This window comes from Myodes glareolus, chromosome 10, assembly GCF_982192425.1.
Source record: "Myodes glareolus chromosome 10, mMyoGla1.1, whole genome shotgun sequence".
Lineage (NCBI taxonomy): Eukaryota > Metazoa > Chordata > Mammalia > Rodentia > Cricetidae > Myodes > Myodes glareolus.
In genome coordinates, this window is record NC_142035.1 from 87,024,629 (window position 1) to 87,049,016 (window position 24,388).

A 24,388-nucleotide genomic window follows, 5' to 3' on the forward strand; every position below is an offset into this window, starting at 1 on the left:
AAGTAAGAATTCATTAGATCCCTTAATCTGAAGTGAGAGAAACAAGTAGCAAGACTCATTAACCTAATTCCAGAAAAGGGTTAAATGTGATGCAGAAAAATCATATGAGCAGCAACTTGGTACCTGCTGAACCTATAAATAAAACTAAGGATCAGAGGCTTCCTGGCAATTGCACAGCTAACAAAACCAAAAGTTACCCTCTAGTAGGAGGGAGATAATATGGAAAAATGAGTATTACAGCAACACAGAGTCCCAATTTACTGACTAAATCTACCAAGAATAAAGATCAAGACTATAATTATACATGTTTGGTATAGTTAAAACAGTTAAAAGTAAAAACTAGGAATCTGCTGGGTGTTAAAGAGTGCTCACTCCTTTAATTCCAGCACTTGAGAGGAAGAGGTAGGCCAATCTCTGTGAGTTCGAGGTCAACATGGTCTATACAGGGAGTTTCAGGACAGCTAGGGTATATATCAATATCCCTATACACACAAATAAAGTTGGCTTTAATGTTGTCCATATTGAAAGCATAGAAGTTGATCATCTAGAATTAAGTTTCCTAGTGATTCAAAGATTTAAATGTATAAAACTAAAATATGAAAGCAAGAAATGATCTTGATGACACAAAGCCTAAGAACCATAAAAGGAAAGGTGTATAATTTTGACTTAAAATAAGTTCTATGACAAAAATGATGTTCAACAAAGTCAAAAGAAAAATGACAAGAAACTCCTATTATACGTTAATTTTCCAATTCATAAAGAACGTCTGTAGAATTACTAAGGGAAAAACAGTACCATGCAGAGAAAGAGATAAAGCACATGGGCAGCCATCGAGAATGTACAGAAACACAAATGTTCTTCTGGTAGTCTTTAGCCTACCGGATCCACATGCACACGCACCTGTTTACAAGATCAAGCACTCTGAAAGATTATGGGGCTTGGGGAGGAGGGGCAAGCATGGCAGCTCACACCTGTAATCCCAAGTATTCAAAGAGGCCAAGGCAGGGGGCTGGAGAGATGGCTCAGTGGTTAAGAGCACTGACTGCTCTTCCAGAGGTCATGAGTTCAATTCCCAGCAACCACATGATGGCTCACAACCATCTGAAATGAGATCTGGTGCCCTCTTCTGGTGTGTGGGTATACATGGAGGCAGAATGTTGTATATATAATAAATAAATCCTTTAAAAAAAAAAGTGTGTACTACCAGTAACTTTAAAAAAAAAAAAAAAAAAAAGAGGCCAAGGCAGGAAAGAGGACTGTTCTGAATTCAAAGTCAATCTTGGTTAGAGTAAGAAATTGCTTGAGAAAAAAAAAAAGAACAAACAAAACCTATAGATGAGATTATTATTACTTGGCACAATCTATACAGAGGGTGGGTGATATCTATCAAAGTTACATATGCACCTTACTTTTCTTCCCCGCAGTTGCATTTCTAAATAGCTATCTTATTGACATGCATATGCAAAAGACAATCTGTAGCAGTTTGTATAGAAAGACTGGAAACTCAAAGTCCTTCAACAAACAGGACACTGGTTACAATGAATTACTAGGTAGTTATTTTTTCAAAAGAGAAGAGGGTGCAGGGCAGGGAAGGAGGGGGAGTGGCAGCTGTGGGGGCTGCTGGCAGCAGAGCAATAGCAGCTGCAGCTGTGCTGGGAGTGATAGCTCATGCCTATAATCTCAGCACTCCAGGAAGCAGAGGCATGAGGCCTGCTGCAAGCTCCAGGCTAACCTGGGATACATACCAAGACCCTATCTCTAAACAAGAAAAGAGGAACTAGAGACAGCTCAGTGGGCAAAAGCCCTTGCCCTGAAAGCATGACAACCTAACTTCATTTTTTAAATACTTATTTATTTATTTATTTATTTTTAAAGAAAAAACTCCAACAATCTTTTTTTCATTTTACATACCAATCTCATTCCCACTCCCTCCCCTCATCCTCTTCTCTCCACCTAAACCCCTTAGCCCACCCACCATTCATTCCACAGAGAGGGTAAGGCACATTGCTTTGGGGAAGGTCCAAGGCCTTCCCTACTATATCTAGGCTGAGCAAGGTATCCATCCAAAGAGAATAGGTTCCAGAAAAGCCAGTACAGGCAGTAGGGTTAAATCCTGGTGCTACTGCCAGTGGCCCAGCAGTCTGCCCCGGCCATACAACTGTCACATTCAACCCACATTCAGAGGGACTAGTTTGGACCTATGCTGTTTCCTTCCCTGCCTGGCTGGAGTTGGTGAGCTCTAGTAGCACAGGTAACAAACATACTTACACTACTCAGCATTAAAAAAAAACAATGATATCTTGAAATTCGCATACGAATGGATAGAATTAGAAAAAAACATCCAGAGTGAGGTAACCCACACCCAGAAAGATGAACATGAACCTTCATCCAGCGACTGATGGAGGCAGAGGCGGAGACCCACATGGGAGCACTGGACTGAGCTCCCAAAGTCCAGGTAAAGAGTGGGAGGGGTGAGAATATGAGCAAAGAGGTCAAGGCCATGATGGGGACACACACTGATAACCTAACTTTAAATCACTAGCACCCAAGCAATACGCTGGTCATGGAAAGGCATGCTATAACCACAGCATAGAGAAGTGGAGACAGGCAGATCCTGAGAGTCTTCTGACTAGGCAGAAATGGTGACCCGGCCCAATGCAGTAAGAGGGAAAGCAATAGAGGAAGACTACTGACATTTTGTTCAGGCCTCTGCATGTATGTACATGCAGACATACACATGCGCGCACATGTGCGCACACATGCTCCCGCAACACACACACACACACACAAAGGAGTAAACTCTTTACAGTAATATGGAAGATCACTGAGGTATACCGTACAGAAGTGCAAAAAAGTTATATAGCATGTTGTCATTTAGATCACATAAAAGGTAGAAAACACAATTCTGCATTTGTTTACACATACATAAAGTATTTCTCAAGAGATATGTAAGAACCGAAACTAGGCTGGGCAGAGGTAGCGCACGCCTTTAATCCCAGCACTCGGGAGAGAGAGGTAGGCAGATCTCTGTGAGTTCGAGGTCAGCCTAATCTATAGAGCTAGTTCGAGGACAGGCTCCAAAGCTACACGGAGAAAATCTGTCTCTAAAAACAAAACAAAACCAAAGAAACAAACAAAACTGAAACTGATTGTGGTCATCTATTCATCTATTGAAACTTTTTTTTTTGAGACATGGTTTCTCTGGGTTAACAACTTTTGCTGTCTTGGAATTTACTTTATAAAGACCAGGCTGGCCTTAAACTCATAGAGATCTGCCTGCCTCTGCCTCCCAGTACTGAGAGTAAAGGCATTCACCACCTCTGGCTGGAAACTTATTACTGTATATCCTTTAAATAAGTATTGAATGGCAACTATGTTATCTAATTTAAATAATAAGTAAAAAATCAAAATAACTGTAAATAAACTATGGCCAAGATGACATGGGTTAGAAATCTACAGATGAAAAAGCAAATGAGTTGTTAATAAGAAAAGGGCAGGGCTGGAGACATGGCTCAGTGGTTAAGAGCACTGACTGCTCTTCCAGAGGTCCTGAGTTCAATTTCCAGCAACCACATGGTGGCTCACAACCATCTATAATGAGATCTGGTATAAATAAAATCAATCTTTTTAAAAAAAAGTTTTTTGTTTTTTGGGTTTTTTTTTTTTTGGGAAAAAAAAAGGCAGACTGCTTTGGTTTCTTAGTAGAGCTGAAAGATTAGTGCACCAGCCAGTCAGTCAGGTAACACAGTGGGGAAAGCACTTTGCTCACACACATGATGACTTGTGTCCAACCCCCAGAACTCATGGTGGAATAGAACTGATTCCTGAATGTTTTCCTCTGACCTCTAAGCATGTGCCGTGGCATATACATACCTGTATGTGTGTGTAAGCACCCACCCACCCACCGAGTAATAAATCAAACAAAAATTAAACAAACAAAAGAGATTATTAGACATGTGGCTTATTGGTAATTAGAATAAAATGGATGGTTGCTACTTAGGGTTTGCTAAGAACAAAGCAGGAAAAACTCACCTTATTTCCCTTGTCTGACAGGAATATTAAAACTGGCATATCATAAGATGATACAGATAAAAATATCTTAATTATTTAAAGGTACCTATAAACTCTTACAATACTTTACATGAGAGAGAAAACAGAAGAGCTTCCAACAGTCATAGTCTGCATGCCTGCAGACTTGAGGCTGAGGCAGGAGGACAGCCAGTTCAAGGTTAGTCTGCTCTATACAGGGATACGGTCTTTGTTATTTATTTAGAAGATTATTTTACTTTTTATTTATGTATATTTCTGTATATATTTTTGAGGGGGAGGAGTTCTTGAGACAAGTTCTCTGTGTAGCCCTAACTGTCTTGGACATGCTCTGTAGAACAGGCTGGATTTGAACTCAAGAGATTTGCCTGCCTCTGCCTCCCAGGTTCTGGGATTGAAAGCTGTGTGCCACCATGCCTAGCATGTGTACATTTTGAATGGATATATATCATGTATGTGTGGGTGCCCTCAGAGGCCAAAAGAGGGCATCAGATCCCCTGAAGTTACAGGCACTTCTGAGTTTCCCCTGGTGCTTGAAACTGAACTTTATTCCTCTGGAAAATTAGCAATTTATCTCTCCAGATCCTGAGAAACTATCTTTTTTTCTTTTTTTAAAAAAAACTTTATTTAGCTTTTTTATTTCATGCACATTGGTATAATGATGTCAGATTCTCTTGAATCTGGAGTTATAGACAGCTGTGAGCTGCCATGTGGGTGCTGGGAATTGAACCCGGGTCCTCTGGAGGAACAGTCAGTGCTCTTAACCACTGAGCCATCTTGCCAGCCCCTGAGAAACTATCTTTAACCGGGAAAAACTTTAGATGTGAAGCCCAAGTACTAATAATTCATGTTCCCAAACTGATGCAGGCAAAACACAAAAACAAGCCACAAGGCTTATTACAATTTTCTGACAGATTTGCTATTTTTGCTCGTAATGTGAAGGAAGACTGAAAAAAGATGTTTATCAAATTAGCAGATGATCCCTAAGACTCAAAGAGGACAGATCAAAGCTCATAAAGATGCTCCAAGGCAAGAACCAGAATTACAATGACAGGAAGATAATACAAACTGGCCTTAATTCTCAAAAGATCCAAGCCACACACGAGTACAAAACTGATGAATTTTGGGTTACTATCAATTATCAAGGAATTTGAAGTTATTGTACATGCAACAGTAACTTTAAAAAGCTGCTAGAATCTGTATCAAAAATCACTGCATTAGCTCACATCATGAAATTTCTGATCTGTTTCACTTCACCCCATTGCCAAAGTTAAAGGGGGACGAAGAACATACAAAACCACATTAGAAAAATGGAATCTTGGGGCTGGAGAGATGGCTCAAGAGGTTAAGAGCACTGACTGTTCTTCCAGAGGTCCTGAGTTCAATTCCCAGCAACCACAGGGTGGCTCCCAGCCATCTGTAATGAGATCTGGTGCCCTCTTCTGGCCTGCAGGCACACACGCAGACAGAACACTGTAAACAAAATAAATAAGTAATTCCTAAAAAAAAAAAAGAAAAAAGAAAAAAGAAAAAGAAAAATGGAATCTACAGAAGTTTGGTCTGAAGGCAAGACCTAGTCTAGTGGTAAAGGGCAGTGCACTTCTAGACTGCTGGAGGACTGTCCATTACACAGAGATGCAGCAGCAGAAACAGGACCAATGAGATGAAGTGACATCAATGGTGGTGGTTTGGTATGAGAATAGAGCCCTAACAGTGATGGCGAAGCAGCCACTAGAGCCATCAAGCAGGGGTTAACCACCACCTCTCAGAAATGCACGAGTACTATATTAGGCAGAGGAAATGTCTACAGTGCTCAACAATGGGGTCATGGATTTCTTTAAAAGGAAACTTTTACCAGTCAGAAACGTTGTATATCAGGTATTAACCATACCGCTCATTTGGTTTGCGGAGACCTAGATTTGTCAACAAGACTAAAATCACTATGACGTTTTCTCAAGGGTCACAGGTGTAGCTCATAAACCCTATATTCTTTCTCTTAGCTCCATCTATATATCTTTTAGTCTCCATGAACTTCTCCACAAATTCCCCAGGGGGGATTTGCTATGGACATTCTCTGAACGATTTTCTGAATTGCTTAACTGGTAGCTGAGGATAGAAGCTTAGAAACATGCGTAGCCGTCAACAACTCCCTGAGAGAGACAATCCAGGGCTACTTCAGTTTCCATTACCACTCCAGCTTCACACTGACTCACCATTGCTGATTTCTGGAAGGTCAAACTTAGTGAAGTCCCACCACTGGAGCCGGTAGGTAGTATTGGCAATGTTACTGGCCACAGCAGACTGTCCGTCTCCAATCACTGCCCCTGATGATAGAGAAGACAAAAAGAGCACATTAGACTACACTACATTCTTCTCTTTCACTGCAGAACGTAATGGAACACAGGAATTAGTAGAGGGAAAAAGCTTAAGAAAGCTGGAGAGATATGGATGGCAAGTCACCAAGAAGAGAAACTAGACACGACCTTTCACAAGAAACAATTCTATGTAGAAATGGAGCCCCATTCAAAGTCCCTCCCATTATTACTCAATGTGTCGGGTCCTGAATATATGCACTGCTGAAGAGGATGTTCATCATCTGAAGAGGCAGACAAATGTCGGCAAAGACGTTTGAAAACAAAACAGAAAAAGCAGATGAATTTCAGTTCTGGATGTGTTGGTAGCATGCAGTGCTCTTAGGGAGAAGCAGCTCCTCCTTTGTAAATGACCTTTTTCCTAATAAGACATCTCAAAAGGAGGCTTCCTCCAGCAAAGAGGCAGTCAACACACGGTGACTGGAGGAGGCAGTAAAGAACAAATGAGGTAATATTTGTTAATCTCTTTTGAAACGCTGGCATATAACACAGAAGAAATTATGAGCCTAACTTTGTAGCATGAGAATATTTTTATTAAGGCAATTTTTTTTATAATTCCCCCCTCCAAGAACTTCCTTGAATTCCAGATTCACTTGCAATATTTCAGTTTAATTTTCCCTGAGATATACACTTCAGTATGACATTTTTTCCTTGGTAACCAATTAAATAAAAAATTGATTTTTTTAACAGGGTGACACTTTAATTTGCAGTTGTATTTCATTTACATGAACATGTCATTTCCTCCTCCTCCTTCTGAGGTGCATTTCATACACAACCACCCATTTGATCAGACAGAATGAAATCTTAGGAGAATAGAAGATCCTTGCATGGAAGACAGGCTAGCTGGTATTCTCAGCTGCGGATCTTGTTAGTGCTAACTAGCCCTGGGACAGCACAGTTTTCTGCCAGATGCACCAGCATCACCTTGCCTGTGCCCTCTAAGAGCGTCACTGTGAGAACACCTCTATGTGCTCCTTTTCCAGAGCTACATTCATTACTCTACTGCTTCTCGTACTTCTCTGCTCTCCTCAGATGATCAAGAGAGAAACTCCCTCTACACAACCACGAAGTATAAGAAACTTACTCCTTTTCCTTTTATCCAGGGGCTGGAGGTCACTGTACCAGAAGATATTTTTCAGCATTAGTTTATTAACAGTGCCTGTCTTGGTTTTAAATTGTAAGAAAAGGTACAAATAACAGTTCATTTCCTAGATGGTAACACTTTTAGGTTATGTGGTTTCAACATGGCCAAAACTGCCTTCCTGGAGAGGAAAACTGGCTTATGGGGCTAAAACTAAATAAAAGCCTCTAGGTCAAGAAGATGCTCAGCAGACAAAAGTGCTTACCGTAAGACCCTGATGGGCTCAGCTCAAGCCTCAGAACTCAGATATAGTAGTGTCACCTCTAATCCCAGCCCTTCTGCAGCAGCAAGGGAGGCAGAGAGAACTGGGTGGAAGCTCCTATACACAGCATAGCAGCAGAAGTAGGGAGAAAAACCAAATGACTAAAGGTCATCCTCTGATCCCCAGGCATGTGCTCTGGAGTATGTGTGTGCTCTCTTTCTCTCCAACCCTCCCACACACAAATAAATAATAAAAAATAAGGGTGCTCAAAACTTAGCAAAGCTGAAAAATACTACTGTAAATAAATTGATAGTCCTAAAATACTTAAAGTCTTGCAAAATCAAACATCCTTCCGAACAGTTGTGATCTACCCCAAAGCAGGAGAAACAGTATTTGCAGGTGTTATCAGTGAGGCCACTGACCTCAAATACCTACTGATGGCTCCATCAGGTAAACCACCTGCTGCTAAGGCCAAAGGCTTGAGTTTCATCTCTTGGACCCATACAGTGAAAGAGAGAACTGACTCCCACAAATTGTCCTCTGACCTTCACATCTGAAAAAAAATCTATCTTTTCAGTTAAAAAAACAAAACTGATGTAAAAACTTTTCTGATTGTTGGGTCAAGAAAAGGCTTGGCTACCAGGTATTGTGGTGCACACCTTTAATCCCAGCATTTGGGAGGCAGAGGCAGGTGATATCAGAGTTTGAGACAGCCTGGTCTACAGAGTGCATTCCAGAACAGCCAGAGCTATATAGAGAAACCTTATCTCAAACCCCCAAAACCTCTCACTCAAAGGAGGCTTGGATGTCTGTAGTATTTCCATCCTCCTTTCCTTTTCCTTTCTGAAAGATTTCAGTGGGTTTTATGGCTCTAGAATCCCATAAAATAGAAGAACTCTGTAGGATTTTCTTAAAAGAACTGTGCTCAGATTTTCTTGGCTTCATTAATGATGCAAGTCATTTAAACCATTTTAGTTAGGTCTGCCATTTCCCTAGAAGGAATTACTCTTCATTTTGATATAGACTCCATTCCACTGCACTTCCAAATTGTTCCCCAGGCTTGGACATCTATTATCTAGATCAGGGATATCTCCTTTAACAGCTAGTCTCAAATTGCTTTAGTTCCTTACCATTTTTTTTCTAACTTAACTAGAAAAGCATATATCTAACCACAAATGGAAGAAAGTAAATTGGTTTTCTTCATGTATTATGAACTAAACACTAGTTTCTAAGAGAGGTTGGAAAAACAAACTATTCTGGGGGAGAGGAGTAGATCTACAACCAGGAAAACAGTTCAGGAATCCACATCCAGCTTTGTAACTGGTGACACAATGATTTCAGTTCTACCCCCAATTTCAGAGGCCTCCTATACAGCCCATGCTTCTGAAAAACAGCTGTGTGATATATACACGTGTATGGTGGTGAAGCAACTAGGGGGAGGGATTCTCAGCCAACAGTGCCAGAGCACTTACACAGAAACAGAGCTTGGCATCAGAGAGTCAATTTTTAGTGCCATGTAAACACAGATTAGGGAGTGAAAGATGCCAGCAACAGATTAGAGGATTGTCACCAGGTTTGCTTTTGCAAGAACTGCTGGCCAACTGAGCCTGTCTCTTGGAAACATCAGGAAGAAAAAGTGTTGTCCTGTTTAAAAAAACAACCCCCAAAATCCAACCCACCATTTAGTTCTGGCTGAAGGTGCAGGCAATGTGCCAGCACCAGTTAATGGACTGAGCCATGGGATATTTACAGAGGTGACATTCGTCCTCAGAATGCCTGAGAGACCAATCCTGAGACTAAAAGACTTCTAAGGTGTAAAGGTTTTCACATGTAATAAACTAGATAGACTCAGTGTCTCTTTCTTAAATATTTATTTATTTATTTTTGGAGGCAAGGTCTCACTATGTAGCTCTGGCTGTCCTCCAACTCACAAAGATTCACGTGCCTCTGCCTCCTAAGTGCTGGGATTAAAGGTTTGCACCTCCATTCCTGGCTTTATTTTTTAAAAAATTATTTTTGCCAGGAGTGCATGCTTTTAATCCTAGGATTTGGGATGCTGAGATTATCAGATTTCGGTGAGTTCAAGGCCAGCTTGGAAAACACAGCAAATTTCAAGACAGCCAAGAATACATACTCAAAAAACACACACACACACACACACAACCCAGCAACAAAAAACAAAACAAAAAAAAAACCCACAAAAATGCATCTTTTTTTTTTCTTTATTGTCTAGGTGAATGTATGTGCACCATATGCCTGCCTGATGCCTTCAGAGGACAGAAAGACTGTCAGACTCCTTGGAAATGGAGTTCCGAGATGTCATGTAGGTGCTAGGAACTGAATCATCTGGAAGAGCGGCCAGTACTCATAACTGCTGGGTCATCTCTCTAGCCCTATACTCAATATTTCCTACCCTCCACACTTACTGGTATTCCAAGTCATTTATTAGGTAACAGGAAAGAAGCTGGTGTACTGGAGAATATTTGGTAGCATCTCTGGCTTCCATCCATGAATACTGTCCCTTCTACATAGTTGTTTTTATTTTATGTGCATTGGTGCTTTGCCTGCATGCATGTCTGTGCCAGATCTTGGAGTTACAGACAGCTGTGAGTTGCTGTGTGGGTGCTGGGAATTGAACCCAAGTCCTCTGGACGAGCTGTCAGTGCTCTTAACTGTTGAGCCATCTCTCCAGCCCCCTTCTACATAGTTGTGACAGAACACTGCTCCAGACAACACCAAACGTTTCCTATTGACATAAACCACCCCTAGGAGGGAAGCTCTATGCCAGGTATATTGTAATTCCAAGACAAGTAATCTTAGCTCTATCTGAGCTGGTCATGGTCATATATATCTGTAATTATAGCAGTTGAGAGGTTAATATATATATATATATATATAATGTATATTATTATTCATATTCCAGGCTACTCTGGCTATATAGAAAGACCATCTCAACTAACCAAACCAAACCAAACCAAACCAAAAAAAGCACTGCTATTAGAATATCTGCTGTTAAAGGCAGTCAAACTGGCTGTGACATTATTCATGTCAGGTGTCAGGTCCAAAGGAAATTCCTATTCCTCAACCTCCAAAGGCAGTCAAAATATTCAGAACTGGGCTCAACCTGTACTATAGGAAGATTTCTGGGGGTTAGATAAAAGCCAGTATTTCTCAGAAACTTGTGGTACCAATTCCCCTCTACCCAAAAGAGTCATTTTCCTTTCCTCTGGCAGAAGGAAGGCATGGCTACCTGTGGCACCTATCAGCACATCACAGTGTGTGCTGGCCTCCAGGCTCCTTCAGAATCACAAATACCTGTTACACATTTCAAAGTCCATGCTAGAATCCTAGCCCTTCTCACCTCTTCCCCCTCCCCTAAACTCCCTCTAGTTCACAGGCCTCCCTTTTCCAGCTGCTCACTCTTAAAGCCCTGCTATTCTCAGCATGTTCTCTTTACGCTTTGCTCCTGTTTCTCTCATTATGTTTCTCTATTCCCTACTCTCCATTCTTGCAGATGGTCTTGGCCATGTCTAGTCTGCTGGCCATGCTTAGTTTAGTTTTTTTCTCTCTCTCTGCTCTGGACTCTACCAAATGTGTCTGGGTGTTCTTTTTCTCCTATCTACAATAGAAAAAAAACCTTCCCCTTTACTATGGAGTGGCCATGTCAGTTTATACAGGAAGAAATAAATAAAAGGCACAGAATGATGTAGATACTTCTTAGCAAACTTTGATTTTTTATTTCTGCCTCAGCCTGGAGCTGGCTTGAAGTAGAATCTTACAGTTTGTGCTTGGTTATTATCATGGCTTCAGAAAACACAGGTGAGTCAAATGGACCAGATTTTGACATTTCCTGCATGTATGTACTTGTGTGACGTTTTGTAAAATATTCATTTGAATCTGGGTTTCCTTATCTGTAAAAAAGCATGTAATAGCTTGGCACAGTGACGCATGCCTATAACCCCAGCACGAGTGTTACAGAAGTAATATACCTTCTCAGTGAGAAGCCACTCTAAGACACTTAGCAATGAAGGAAAGCTCTTACTAACTACAGCACCTGGCTGGCAGTGGCGTAAAGTCCAAAAAGAGTTAGACCCCCCATTACAAGATTTCATTTATCTACATACATTTTAGGCTTATGTATTCCACAAACACCATCATCCTTAAAATTCTTTTGAGTGCCAGTCCCAGCTCACACATCAAGCAATTTAAACAGAGACAGGAGACTGTAAGTCTGGCCAGTTAGGCAGATAGGAGATCTACAGAGCAAAGATATTACATATTGCTAGAATTATTTTAATTATATCAGTGTTGTTCTTTTTTGAATAGTTACCCAGGGTCATCTTGTCTCCCCCAGCCGAATTATGTTTTTCGTGATAAAAGCACAGGGAACTTAATGGCAGACCAGAACCTCATGATTGCTATGACCATGCACTGCCCCCATGAACTGCCCATTAGAAGTATGTCTTCTGTTGTGGGAAGGGAAAGAGGCCTAATGGCTGGTCAGCCCTGGTGAATAAACATTTACATCCTATTATCCTAAATTTCACTGATCTGCTAGCATACTACTGTATCTTTGGAGTATTTTGGAGACAATGCTCCTTACCTACATTGTACTTGTGTGACTTCATGTCTCTGTGTCAATCTATTAACAAAGCCTTTATAACATCAATCCTATCCTATGAGTTTCTTCTATAACATTCAGAAGGTAGAAGCAGAAGGATCATGAATTTAAGGCTAGCCTGGAAATAAAAAAAAAAAAAAGAAAAAAGCAAGAACAAACCCTCTTAAAACAAACAATTAGAAAACCAACAACCTGATTTTTAAAATAAGCAAAGGACCTGAACAAATAAGTTGATGAAGAAGATATATAGATGGTAAATATGCACATGAAAAGAAGTTTCAGGCCAGTCATTAGAGTAGCAAATTTAAATAACAAGGAGAAATCATTCCCCAGGTATCAGTGCGGCAAAATTTTAAGGCAGTGATAACTCCAGATGCTGGCAAGACCTAGAGTAACATTCTCTGCTGATGGGAATGTAAACACACATCTACTCTAAAAGACAGTTTGACTGCCGGATGGTGGTGGCGCATGCCTTTAATCCCATCACTCAGGAGGCAGAGGCAGGAGGATTTCTGTGAATTTTAGGCCAGCCTGGTCTACAAGAGCTAGAGCCAGGACAGGCTTCTAAGCTACACAGAGAAACCCTGTCTCCGGGGAAAAAAAAAGAAAGACAGTTTAACAGTCTCCTAGAAAGCTGAACATATTCTTACCATATGATCTATGACAGGCTTAGAGTGTGTAGAGGTTCCTCCATTTTGTATTCTAGCTGAGGCCACTTCAGGTTTAGCTAGAATTTCATCTCCTTGATAGAAGAGCCTATGGAAAATGACCCAACTCTATTCTAGGCACCAGAGGTCAAGATGCCCTAACTAACTTAGCTTCTGATAAATTGCTTGCTTGTGCCAACGTGCCCCTGCTGCTACTAAGTGAAACAACAGAATGTGTTTTTTTGGCTTTAAAAGCCCTTTGGCCTAAATGCTCAGGGTTTAATAATAAACACTCCCCTCCCCTATACCTGAGCACAGTCTCAGCCAGCTGGAAAAAAGACTTTCAATTGACTATAAACTGTGTCTGAGTGGTCGTTCCTGGTGGGCTACCTGTAATAGATCCAGCACTCCTGCTCTTTTGTATCTATTCCAAATAAACAGAAAACTCATTTCCACACAAAAACCTACACATTAATGTGTACAACACTTTATTCACAATTGCCAGAACTTGGGCCAGCCAAGATGTCCTTCAATAAGGGAGTGAATCACAGTGGGACCTACTAACAAGAAAGCATTAGTGAATGCTCTAATAAAACAAAACAACAAAACAAAACTCTCCCACTTTTGAGTTCAAGGTCAGACTGCTGTAGAGTGTGAGACCCATATCAGTCTGAGTGACACGGTGAGCCTGTGCGGGGAGGGGGTATATGATGTGATCACTAACATACTGAGAAAAGACAGCAACTGTGTGTGTTGTTAGTGAAAAAAGTTCAAAGGCTAAAAACACATGATTCCAACTAAATCCAACTAAAAACAGAATATTCCTAATCTGAATTGCAAGAACCAGAGTGGTAGAATTACACATGTATGCAACTATGTTTAGCTCCAAATCTGAAAGTTTTCGTTCTTTTCTTTTTCTGAAATCTGTGACTTGTGGAGCACAGATGCTGGAGAGTTGGCTAAGCAGTTAAAAGAGAAGGCTGTCCTTGAAGAGGACAAGAGTTCAATCCCAGCACCCACAGTAGGTTCATAGTCCCATAGAACTCCAGCTCAGGGAATTCAACACCCTTGCTTTGGCTTCCACAGACACACACACTTAAAAAAAAATCCAAAACAAAACAATGATGCACAGTGTCAGTTATTGGAACAAAAATTTTGAATATTTAGATTTAAAGATGCTTACCCAGCATCATTAACTCAGAGATATGTATAATCATCACAGTCACAACAGTCACTGGACAGGCCTAGAAGTCTGAGGGCCTGCATGTATCTCTGCCTCTGTTTGTCTCATATTCAAGTCTACTGTTGCTTAGAAAGGAGAATTTGGAATCTTTTTGCCAAAACAGCTTCTTAGTCTATTTTCAAAACCTGTTCTAGGAACAGGAAAATGAAGAGTATGATTCAACAGTTCAGTAAGACTACTGAACAATAGGAATCATTAGCAAATCTATCAGAAAAGCTAATTTGGGGAGGGTAAAAAAGGGCAAGCTGCAAAGAAGGAAACGTTTAAATTACATTTGAGTCCTGCAATATCTGCTTCATTGGAGATTGCATAATTTAGAATGGCCATGTGCTGCTGCTGGAAAATGGAATAGGAACGGGGCTGGGGTGCAGCTAAGCAGCATAACTTAGTAGCTGAACCAAGAACAAGGCCCTAGGTCCCACCCCCAGCAGTAAAAAGGGGGAAAAATGTGGATGGGGATGCAAGCACACCACAAAATTACTATTTCTGCCTGGCTATCTTGTCACACAGGAGTTTAGATTCAGCTTGCTATAAGGTTAGTAAAGCTGAGTCTAGAAAGTCCAGGGTGAACAAATTTAGCGAATTTACTTCTGAGAAAGCCATGTGTGTACACTTTAGAATTAGAGACATGGAGGTCAAAGGCAGGAGACCCCCTGGAGCTGGAATTACAGGCAGTTTAAGATGCCCAGCATGGGCGTTGGGAATTCAATTTGGGTCCTCTATGCTTCAAGACCTTAACCACTGAGCTTTTAAGATTATTTTATATTTGTGATTATTTTACTTTTGGGGAAAGTTCTGTTATATAGTCTAAGCTGGTTATTGTTTTCGTTTTTGTTTTCTGAGACATGACTTCTATATGTTGCCCTGGTTGTTCTGGAACTCACTCCATAGACTAAGCTGGCTACTCAGAGATCCACCTGCCTCTGTCTCCCAAGTGCTGGGAATAAAGGCATGTGCCGCCACCACCAGGCATGTCAGCTGGTTTTGAACTCACAATCCTCTCAACGTTAGGTGAGAAGGGTTAGATTTATAGGCATGCTACCACCAGACCCATGGAATTAATTTCTTAATACTCTTTGTTTGATTTTTGTTTTTGAAACAGCCTGGGCTGGCCTATGTAGCTAAGGCTGGTCTTTATGTCCTGATACTCTGTCTGTTTCTCTTGATATTTCTTTTATTATGTATAGTGTATCTGGTGTTAAATACATTTTTAAATATCTTGCTAATTTGTATGGACTGTCTGTGCTTTGTAGTAAGTAAAAGAACTGCTGTCTGGGGTCTGGAAAGATGGCTCAGTAGTTAAGAGCATTGGCTGCTCTTCCAGAGGACTCGGGTTCAATTCCCAGCACCGACATGGCAGATCACAACTGTCTGTAACAGGGCTCTGCGTCTGTATCCTGTATCCAGGACTCTGATACCTTCATACCAATGCATATAAAATAAAATTTAAAAACTAAAAAAAAGAACTGCTGTCTGTTTATGAAATGAAAACTGGCCATAAAAAGCAGCCTTCCTCTCTAATAAACCCTGAATATATCAGAGGAAGAACACTTATGGTTTGGAGATACAAGGTCTCATGAAGGCTGTATGCTGAAGGTTGAATTCCCAGCTGGTGGATCCAATCCTTAAAGACTGATTGGATCATGAGTACTCTGATTTAATTAGTGGATTAATCCATTGATGGGTTCGTAATTAGATAGCATATTGGGAGGTGGTAGAAACTAGGAAGGGGGCCTCCCTGGGAGCCTATTTGGATGGGCATAGTTTGTCTGTGTCTCTTCTTTCTTTCTCTACTCACTGACAGCCTCTATTCAAGGGTAGCCTCGTCTGTCACACATTTACCACCATAATATTCTGCAGTGCTATCAAACAAAGCAGCGGAGCCAGCCAACCTTGGGTTGGAACCTTTGAAACTGTGAGTCAAAATGAATCTTTCCCCTTTTGAGTTGTTAGCTCTGATGTCACAGCTATGGGGACCTGACTAACAGTCTAAATTTACAAAGCTTCATATCAACCATCTTTAACTCTGTCCAAGAACGGGACACCACTCTGCACTCAGTCAACCCCTGTCACCATTTAACAAAGATCAAAACCTGAATAATAATTTCAGATGTACAATAAGAAAGTGTTCTGGGGATCTGTTTCACAACACTTTGAAAATACTTTTAACATAAAAACTTTTATAATACGTACTTGAAAATTGGTTATATTTTTTTTTGTATTATAAATCTGAAAGAGTTACTAACAACAAACAAAACTTCTTCCGTGCTAAATGTCACAAGTTCCCTGAGTTCCCACTAATAGTTCTGACAATGAAGAAAATGGCCAAACATGTATATACACATTTGTTTAAAATTGTAGCTTTATGAAGATAACTACATACTATTTAAATAACATAAGTCAAGGGTTGTTAATATAGTCACTGCATCAAATCAATTTCATAACCACTGTTGCAATTTCTATTTTAAAATATTTTTGAAGCAAAAAATATCAAATGGAAAAAAGAAAGCATATTTAACAAGTAGTGTTGGTATAACTGGATATCAACATGTAGAAAAATGAAAATAGAGCCATATCTATCACCATGCACAAAACTCAAGCTCAAATGGTTCAAAGACCTCAACATAAAGCCGGCCACACTGAACCTTATAGAAGAGAAACACTTGAACTCATTGGCACAGGGAACCACTTTCTTTTCTTTTTTAAAAAAATATTTATTTATTTATTTATTTATTTATTATGTCTACAGTATTCTGTCTGCTTGAATGCTTGCAGGCCAGAAGAGGGCACTAGACCTCATTACAGATGGTTGTGAGTAACCATGTGGTTGCTGGGAATTGAACTCAGGACCTTTGGAAGAGCAGGAAGTGCTCTTAACCTCTGAGCCATCTCTCCAGCCCCAGGGAACCACTTTCTAAATAGAGCCCCAGCAGCACAGACCCTGAGAGAAATAATTAATAAATGGGACCTCCTGAAACTGAAAAGCTTTTGTAAAGCAAAGGACACTGTCAACAAGACAAAATGATAGCCTACAGAATGGGAAAAGATCTTCACTAACCTCACATCAGACAGAGGTCTGATCTCCAAAATATACAAAGAACTCAAGAAATTGGACACCAAAAGATCACATAATCCAATAAAAAAATGGAGTACAGACCTAAACAGAGAATTCTCAACAGAGGAATCTAAAATGGCTGAAAGACACTTAAGAAAATGTTCAACATCCTTAGTCATCAGAGAAATGCAAATCAAAACAACTCTGAGATTCCATCTTACACCTGTAAGAATGGCCAAGATCAAAAACACTGATGACAACTTATGCTGGAGAGGTTGTGGGGAAAAGGGAACACTTCTGCATTGCTGGTGGGAATGCAAGCTGGTACAACCCCTTTGGATGTTAGTGTGGTGATTTCTCAGAAAAATAGGAAACAACCTTCCTCAAGACCCAGTAATACCACTTTTGGGTACAAGGATGCTCTATTGTGCCACAAGGACATGTGCTCAACTATGTTCATAGCAGCTTTGTTTGTCATAGCCAGAACCTGGAAACAACCTAAATGCCTCTCAACAGAACCAAAGAATGGATAAAGAAAATGTGGTACATTTACACATGGAGTACCTCACAGGAGAAAAAAAAAAAGGCAACCAAAAAACAACAGCTTGAATTTTGCAGGAAAATGAATGGAGCTAGAAAACATTATTTTGCGTGAGGTAACCCAGACCCAGGAAGACAATTATCACATGTCCTCATTCATAGGTGGTTTTTAAATATAAAGTAAAGAAAGCCAGCCTACAAACCACAATTTCAGAGAACTTAGACAACAATGCGGACACTAAGAGAGACTTACACAGATCTAATCTACATGGGAAGTAGAAAGTATAAAAAGATAAGATTTCCTGAGTAAATTGGGAGCGTGGGGGCCTTGGGGGAGGGTTGATGGGGGAAGGGGAGAGGCAGGGAGGGGAGCAAAGAAAAATGTAGAGCTCAATAAATATCAATTTTAAAACAGATATTTTCATCTTCTCTTCCAAACTGCACTCATTAATAGCCAGACCTCTTCATTCTGCCCCAATCCCGTCCTAGCCCTCAAAACCACTAATCTGTTTTCTCCTTCCTGTACTTATGATTCTCTAGGATATTTCACATAGTAGAAAGCACACAGGAGATCATCTTTTATATCTGGCTTGTTTCATAGACATGACAGTTTTAGGATTTAATCAAGCTATAGTGTGTATTAGAATTTCTTTTTTTTCCTTTTAAAATTTTTTCCTGAGACAGTCTTAGCTGTTCTTGGTTGTCCTAGAACTCAATTTGTAGACCATGCTGGCCTTACACTCACAGAGATTTGCCTGTTTCTGCCTCCCCAGTTCTGGGATTAAAGGTGTGTGCCACCCCCCCCAACAGAACATTATTTTTTATGGCTAAAATAAAATGCCATTGTATGCTTAAAAGTGAATCACAGGTTCATATCAGAGTTAGAGAATGCTTTTTTTATTTTAGAGAAAAATACATGGCATGGAAACCCAACAATCATAAAAGTGCTTGGGGGAAACAGAATAATTTCCTTTAGAAGGAAAAAAGTCAACTTTCAAAGACCAATTCTGATAATATTACCTATAGTTAGAACTGAGTCTGGTTTCTATCCCCCTGAGGTCACCATAAAAATAAGGGGAATGTTAGAGGACATCATTTTCAGTAAAAAGAGAGCATATAAGTTTCTACAATTCTAGCACAGACAATGTTCTAGGTTAGGTTTTTGATCTGTACATCGGATTTAGGCTCCTTAATAACTAACTACTCAACTAGTTGCTTCTCCGGTGTCAAGACCGTCACACAATATACACTGAAAGGGTAAATATTTTGTAAATATTTACTAACTTATGTGTACTTTGCAACAATTATGCCTTTCCCTAAGTAGAGCAACATTTATTGTGAATACTTTAAAACAAAGCTCCTCCTCTAAAGAACAAGAGCCACACTAGTCCACATCCAGACTATGGACTTTAGGAACAGAATGAAGATGTTATTGAAGCCAAAGGTATCAAACACAGCCAATAAAACAAACAACAGTGTAAAGGCTCAATGCTGGAAACAAGTAAGGCCTGGAATATGATCAGTTACAAGGACAGGAAAAGAAAGAGCTACTGAGTATTTCTACGTACCACAGCTTCATTTTCAAGACAATTCAAGTGCGGATTCTATGGCTTAACGAGGAACAAACAGGAGAAAGAAAAATGAACGTGTCTCACAGCAGCAGGTACTGCTTTCCCAGAGTCAGTATGTGATGGCTACTCAGGCTCCAAGCACACATGGGAAGAATTATCCACATTAGTTTAGTTTCTGAGTACACCTATTATCTCTATTATCTAGGTTAGGTTAACTGAGGTGGGAAGATGAACCTTAACTATGGGTGACATCACTGCATGGCTTAGGATCCTGGACTGAATACAAGAGGAATCTAGCTGAGCACCACACGCATCATTCCAGTTCCTGACTGTGGATGCATTGGAGCAGCTGCTTCCAGCTCCTGTGGCTTTCTAGCTATCAGCCACCTTCTTGAACCATAAACTGAAATAAGTTAAGTTGCTTTTGTCAGAGTGTTTCATTCCAGCAATGAGAAATATAACAAATTCAGAGTGTAAGCAGTACCAAAAATCTGGTGTTGGCTTTAAAAAGAAAAAAAAATCACAAAACAGAACATAATATAAAATAGTTTTTATGTTAAAGAATATTCACAGTGTTGTAAAAAAAATACCCAAACCATTTTCATTGTACATAAGAAGTTCTGCTCCTACTAAACCACTCCCTTTATTGTCCCTTATCAACATTTACAACCATTACTTGACTTTCTGTTTCTATTTAGCTGGCTTTTTAGAACACACCATGAAAGAAGAGATACATGAGTAGAGAACATGCACAAAGCTATTTGCAGACATGGCATGAAACTGTCTACTAAAAGCAGCAAGGTAGTTAGGTCTGATTGGAAATCAGAGCTCTAGAGGATTACCATGACCATTCTTCCCAGCAAACAGGTCAAACAAAGGAGGGCTCATACTATCATAACTTGTCATCTACTGAAAGCCTGAAGGTAAGGAGGCTGCCATCTGACTACTGTGATTCCTAACTATGTGAACTGTGATTCAGTCACATTGCTCTGAAAGCACTAATGTCACCTGGAGTTCAGCTATGTACTTCCACCCTAAACAGAGAGAATGAGCACTCCTTATCGGGTCCTGACTCCTTCCCAACTGTGAAACCCAGTGCAAATCTTGGCCATTGGCAGGGCAACTGGCAGTTCTTAGATTCTGAGGTCTGAGGTCAAACTAAGGTCCATTTTCATCACCACTTAGTAGTCCTATCTTCTTTGTTATGTGTGTCCTAATGAAGCAACTGCTTGCTTCATTATACTAATGATATAATTGGGGCAAGTAAGTATGAAAGTAGAATATCCATTTTGAAAGAAACGAGGAGCATTACCTTTCTTCCATCCATAAGCATTAGTAAGACAAAAACAAGAACACATGCTCCTGAACCATTATTAGGAACAGCATTTCGAGAACTCACAGCATTTAAGGAAAAAGGGGGAAGGGAATTCTCATAAAAATCCCCAAACAAAAACACTTAGCAATCACTCCCACCAGGTAGGAATTTCCTCAAAGCCTCTACCTCTAGACAGAAGATACGCAGGAGGATAAAACTGTAAAAAAAAAAAAAAATCACACCACCACCCTCCTCTCTTTTTAACTTAATACATTTACAGCCTGGCATCACCTATATTTAGGTCCCAGAGACAAAGGATGCTGGCTTGGGGGCTGGTAAGGACAAGATCAGGAAAGCTATCATCCTCTCATCACGCCTCAGTAGCACAAAGATGGACAGAAAGGGGAGGCTTAAGAAAGGGGGCTGAGGGAGAAAGAGGAAAGAAAGATAAAGAATGTTAGCTGACTCACTGGATAGCTCTCACCAATCATTTGTCTTCAACTCTTGAGACTCCTGAAGCTTTTATTATTTGGGGCAAGCATGAGTGAGGGGAATTGGACCAGAGGGTCTTGGGCTTATCAGCAGGAGGAGGCAAACAAGCTTCATTGCTGCAAAGAGGATGCAGATTTCAAAAGCCTAAAATTTGCAATGAAGGGAAATGGAAATGTGCTGAACGTGGGTTTGACTGGCAGCTTCCCTCATCTGTCGATCACAGAGTAATAAACACTGAGAGACGGCAGCAATGAAGACAAGTGCTCTCAGCAGCACCAGCCCCACCCCCTCCTCTTCCGCCCCCACTCAGCACATGACAAGAGAGTTAAAGCAAAAAAATAAATCAGCTTCTTAACCAACTCCTTTGTTCAAACTTTCCTTACAGGCCACCTACACGTGAATTACTGCTCTATGAGCCTACATTCTCATTAGGGGGCCCAGCTTCTAGGGTGAAAAGCTCCTGTCAAATGAGCACCTGTATATGTCAGGATATTGCACACAGCCAAGACAGCAAGAGCAGCATGCAAAAAGAGGCCAGATAGGACGGACCCAGAATGTCTAAGCTTCCCAACTCTCTAATTCAAAGTCTTGCTCCTAGGGTCTCCATGGTGTCACTTTATACTGTCACAGTACCAGGGGAGAAAAAGGCTCAGCAACAGAGCCAACAAAGAGCCTCTTGGAGCTTGGAAGCCAAAGATGCTGTCAGGTCAGAGATGGGCTCCAGATACAATACTCAGTATTGCTTCCTCAATCCATATGGAGATGAAGGAAAATGTTAACAGGATCTTACAAGTGTTTCACAGTTTGGTCAAAAAGGAGTATCATTCTGGGCCATGTAACACTGAGACAAATGTGACCCCAGTGGTGTGGTGGTTTTAAAGAACGCCCCCATAGGTTCATATATTTGAATTCTTAGTTACTAGGGAGTGGAACTCTTTGATAGAATCAGAAGAATTAGGAGTAAAAGTGTCACTAGCTTTGAGGTTTTTAAAAGCACACACACCAGGTCCCCCATCCCAGTTGCCTGTAGATCAGGATGTAGCTCCCATACTGCTCCAGTGCCATTCGTTCCACCCATGCTCCCCACCATGATGATAATGGACTAAGTCTTTGAAACTAAGCAAGCCCTTAATTAAATGCTTTCTTTTGTAAGAGTTGCCATGGTCATGGTGTGTCTTCACAGCAATAAAACAGTGACTAAGACAAATGGCTTTTTTTTTTTTTTAAGTAAAATCAAAAGGCTGGCAATTCCTAATTAGCATGTGCTTAATAAGATGCCTAGGACCAGCCACTCATGCTTGGGATCCTAGTACTATGAAAGTGGAGGTAGAATGACCAGCAAGGAGTTTAAGGCCAATCTCAGGGACACAGTAAGTTCAAGAGCAGAGTGGGTTGTAAGACCACTACTTTAAAAAAAGAGGAACAACAACAACAACAAAAAACAAAGATGGTTTCAGATTCTGCAAAAACAACATACTGATTCTGCTGAGTAGGCTTGACAGAAATACTAGTGACCAGGAGCTTTACAGACATCCAAGAAGATACTCTGCCTACTGCATAAGCCAGTATTTTCCTTCAGATCCCAGAGTGGAAGAAAAAAAGACGTCAGACTGTTGTTCTCAAGTGCAGAGAACCATTCGAAAATCCGCAGTAAAAGTGAGAGAGAACATGGTAAGTGAATGGGTAGGTTTCTCCACAGACTGCTCACACTTGAGACATCCGCACAGATGTTGTGGATTGTTGAGGATGTTGGGAGAACAGTACTTGATTTAAAAGCCTTTCTTCCCTTCTTCCTTCCTTCCTCCCTCCCTCTCCCCTTTCTTCCTCTCTCTCTCTCTCTCTCTCTCTCTCTCTCTCTCTCTCTCTCTCTCTCTCTCTCTCTCTCTCTCTCATTTCCTGAGACAGGGTTTCTCTGTGTAGCTTTGGTGCCTGTCCTGGAACTCTTCTGTAGACCAGGTTTGCCTCGAACTCACCGAGATCCACCTGCCTCTGCTTCCAGAATGCTGGAATTAAAGGCAAGTGCCACCACTGCCTGGCTCTAAAATAGTTTCTAATTAAAAGCCACTCTTCAGTCATCAATACCAGGCACACAGTGGAAAAGTTAAGAGGGTCATTTCTGTGATACAGCCAAAGGATGTCCCCTGAAAGTCAACCGGCTCCATCAAGCTCTTCAGTCTTAGAACCCAGATAATGCTAGGCCCAGAACTGTAAACCTAACACTTAGATGGCAGGGAAGGATACTGTGAGTCTGAGACCAGTCTGGCATACATACTAAGTACCAGGGCAGCTAGTACTACATAGCAAAAACCTGTCTCAATAAAACCGAAAAGGGTCTGGGGAGGTTTGGTGGGTAAAGTGCTTGCTGCCAAATGTGCAAACCTAAGGTTCATTCATCCAGCACTGTAAAAAGCTAGGCATGCAGGCTATAATCCTCAGCCCCAGAAAAGTTAGGTAACAAGGAGGACCCTAAGAGGGACCCATGGATCACCCTGGGAAATAGATGAGATGCCCTTGGAAAGCTGGGGTTAGAGGGGTAGGGGTAAAGGGGAAGAGGTGAGAGGGTGGGAACATGAGGGATCAGGATGGTTAGGTTGGGGGCAGGACAGAGGGGACCATTATGGGGTTAGGGAGAAAGCTGGTATCAGGGAAACTCCCAGGAACCCACAAGGATGACCCCAGCAAAGACTCCTAGCAATAGTGGAGATGGATGGGGGAGCGGGAGGGAAATGGGAGGAGGGGAGGAAGTGGAAATTTTGGATGGTATTACTTATAAAGCAATAAAAATTAAAACAAAACAAAAACAAACAAACAAAAATAGTGGAGATGGAGCCTAAACTGACCTTCCCCTGTAATCAGATTGGTGACTACCCTCATTATCATCATAGAACCTTCATCCAGCAAGTGATGAAGCAGATGCAGGGATCCACAGACAAGCACTGGGCTAAGCTCTGGGAGTTGAAGCCAGGGAGGAGGGATCATATGAGCAAGGCAAGTTAAGATAATGAGGGGAAACCCACAGAAACAGCTGACCTGAGCTTGTAGGAGCTCACAGACTCTGGATGGACAGCTAGGGAGCCAGCATGGAACCAACCTAGGCCCTCTGGATCTGGGTTGTTGTGTAGCTTGGTCTTTTGTGGGGACT

General features: G+C 40.9%; 1 protein-coding gene across 12 annotated transcripts in view; it reads right to left on the minus strand.

Annotated features, from left to right (window-relative positions):
• Positions 1 to 24,388, minus strand: part of Ambra1 (autophagy and beclin 1 regulator 1) — a 199,516-nt gene that overhangs the window by 36,296 nt on the left and 138,832 nt on the right. For all 12 annotated transcript variants that reach the window (XM_048428441.3, XM_048428439.3, XM_048428451.3 and 9 more), the window contains one exon: positions 6,261 to 6,371. In XM_048428441.3, the coding sequence (XP_048284398.1) occupies positions 6,261 to 6,371 (111 nt within the window). The remainder of the gene's footprint in view (positions 1 to 6,260; positions 6,372 to 24,388) is intronic.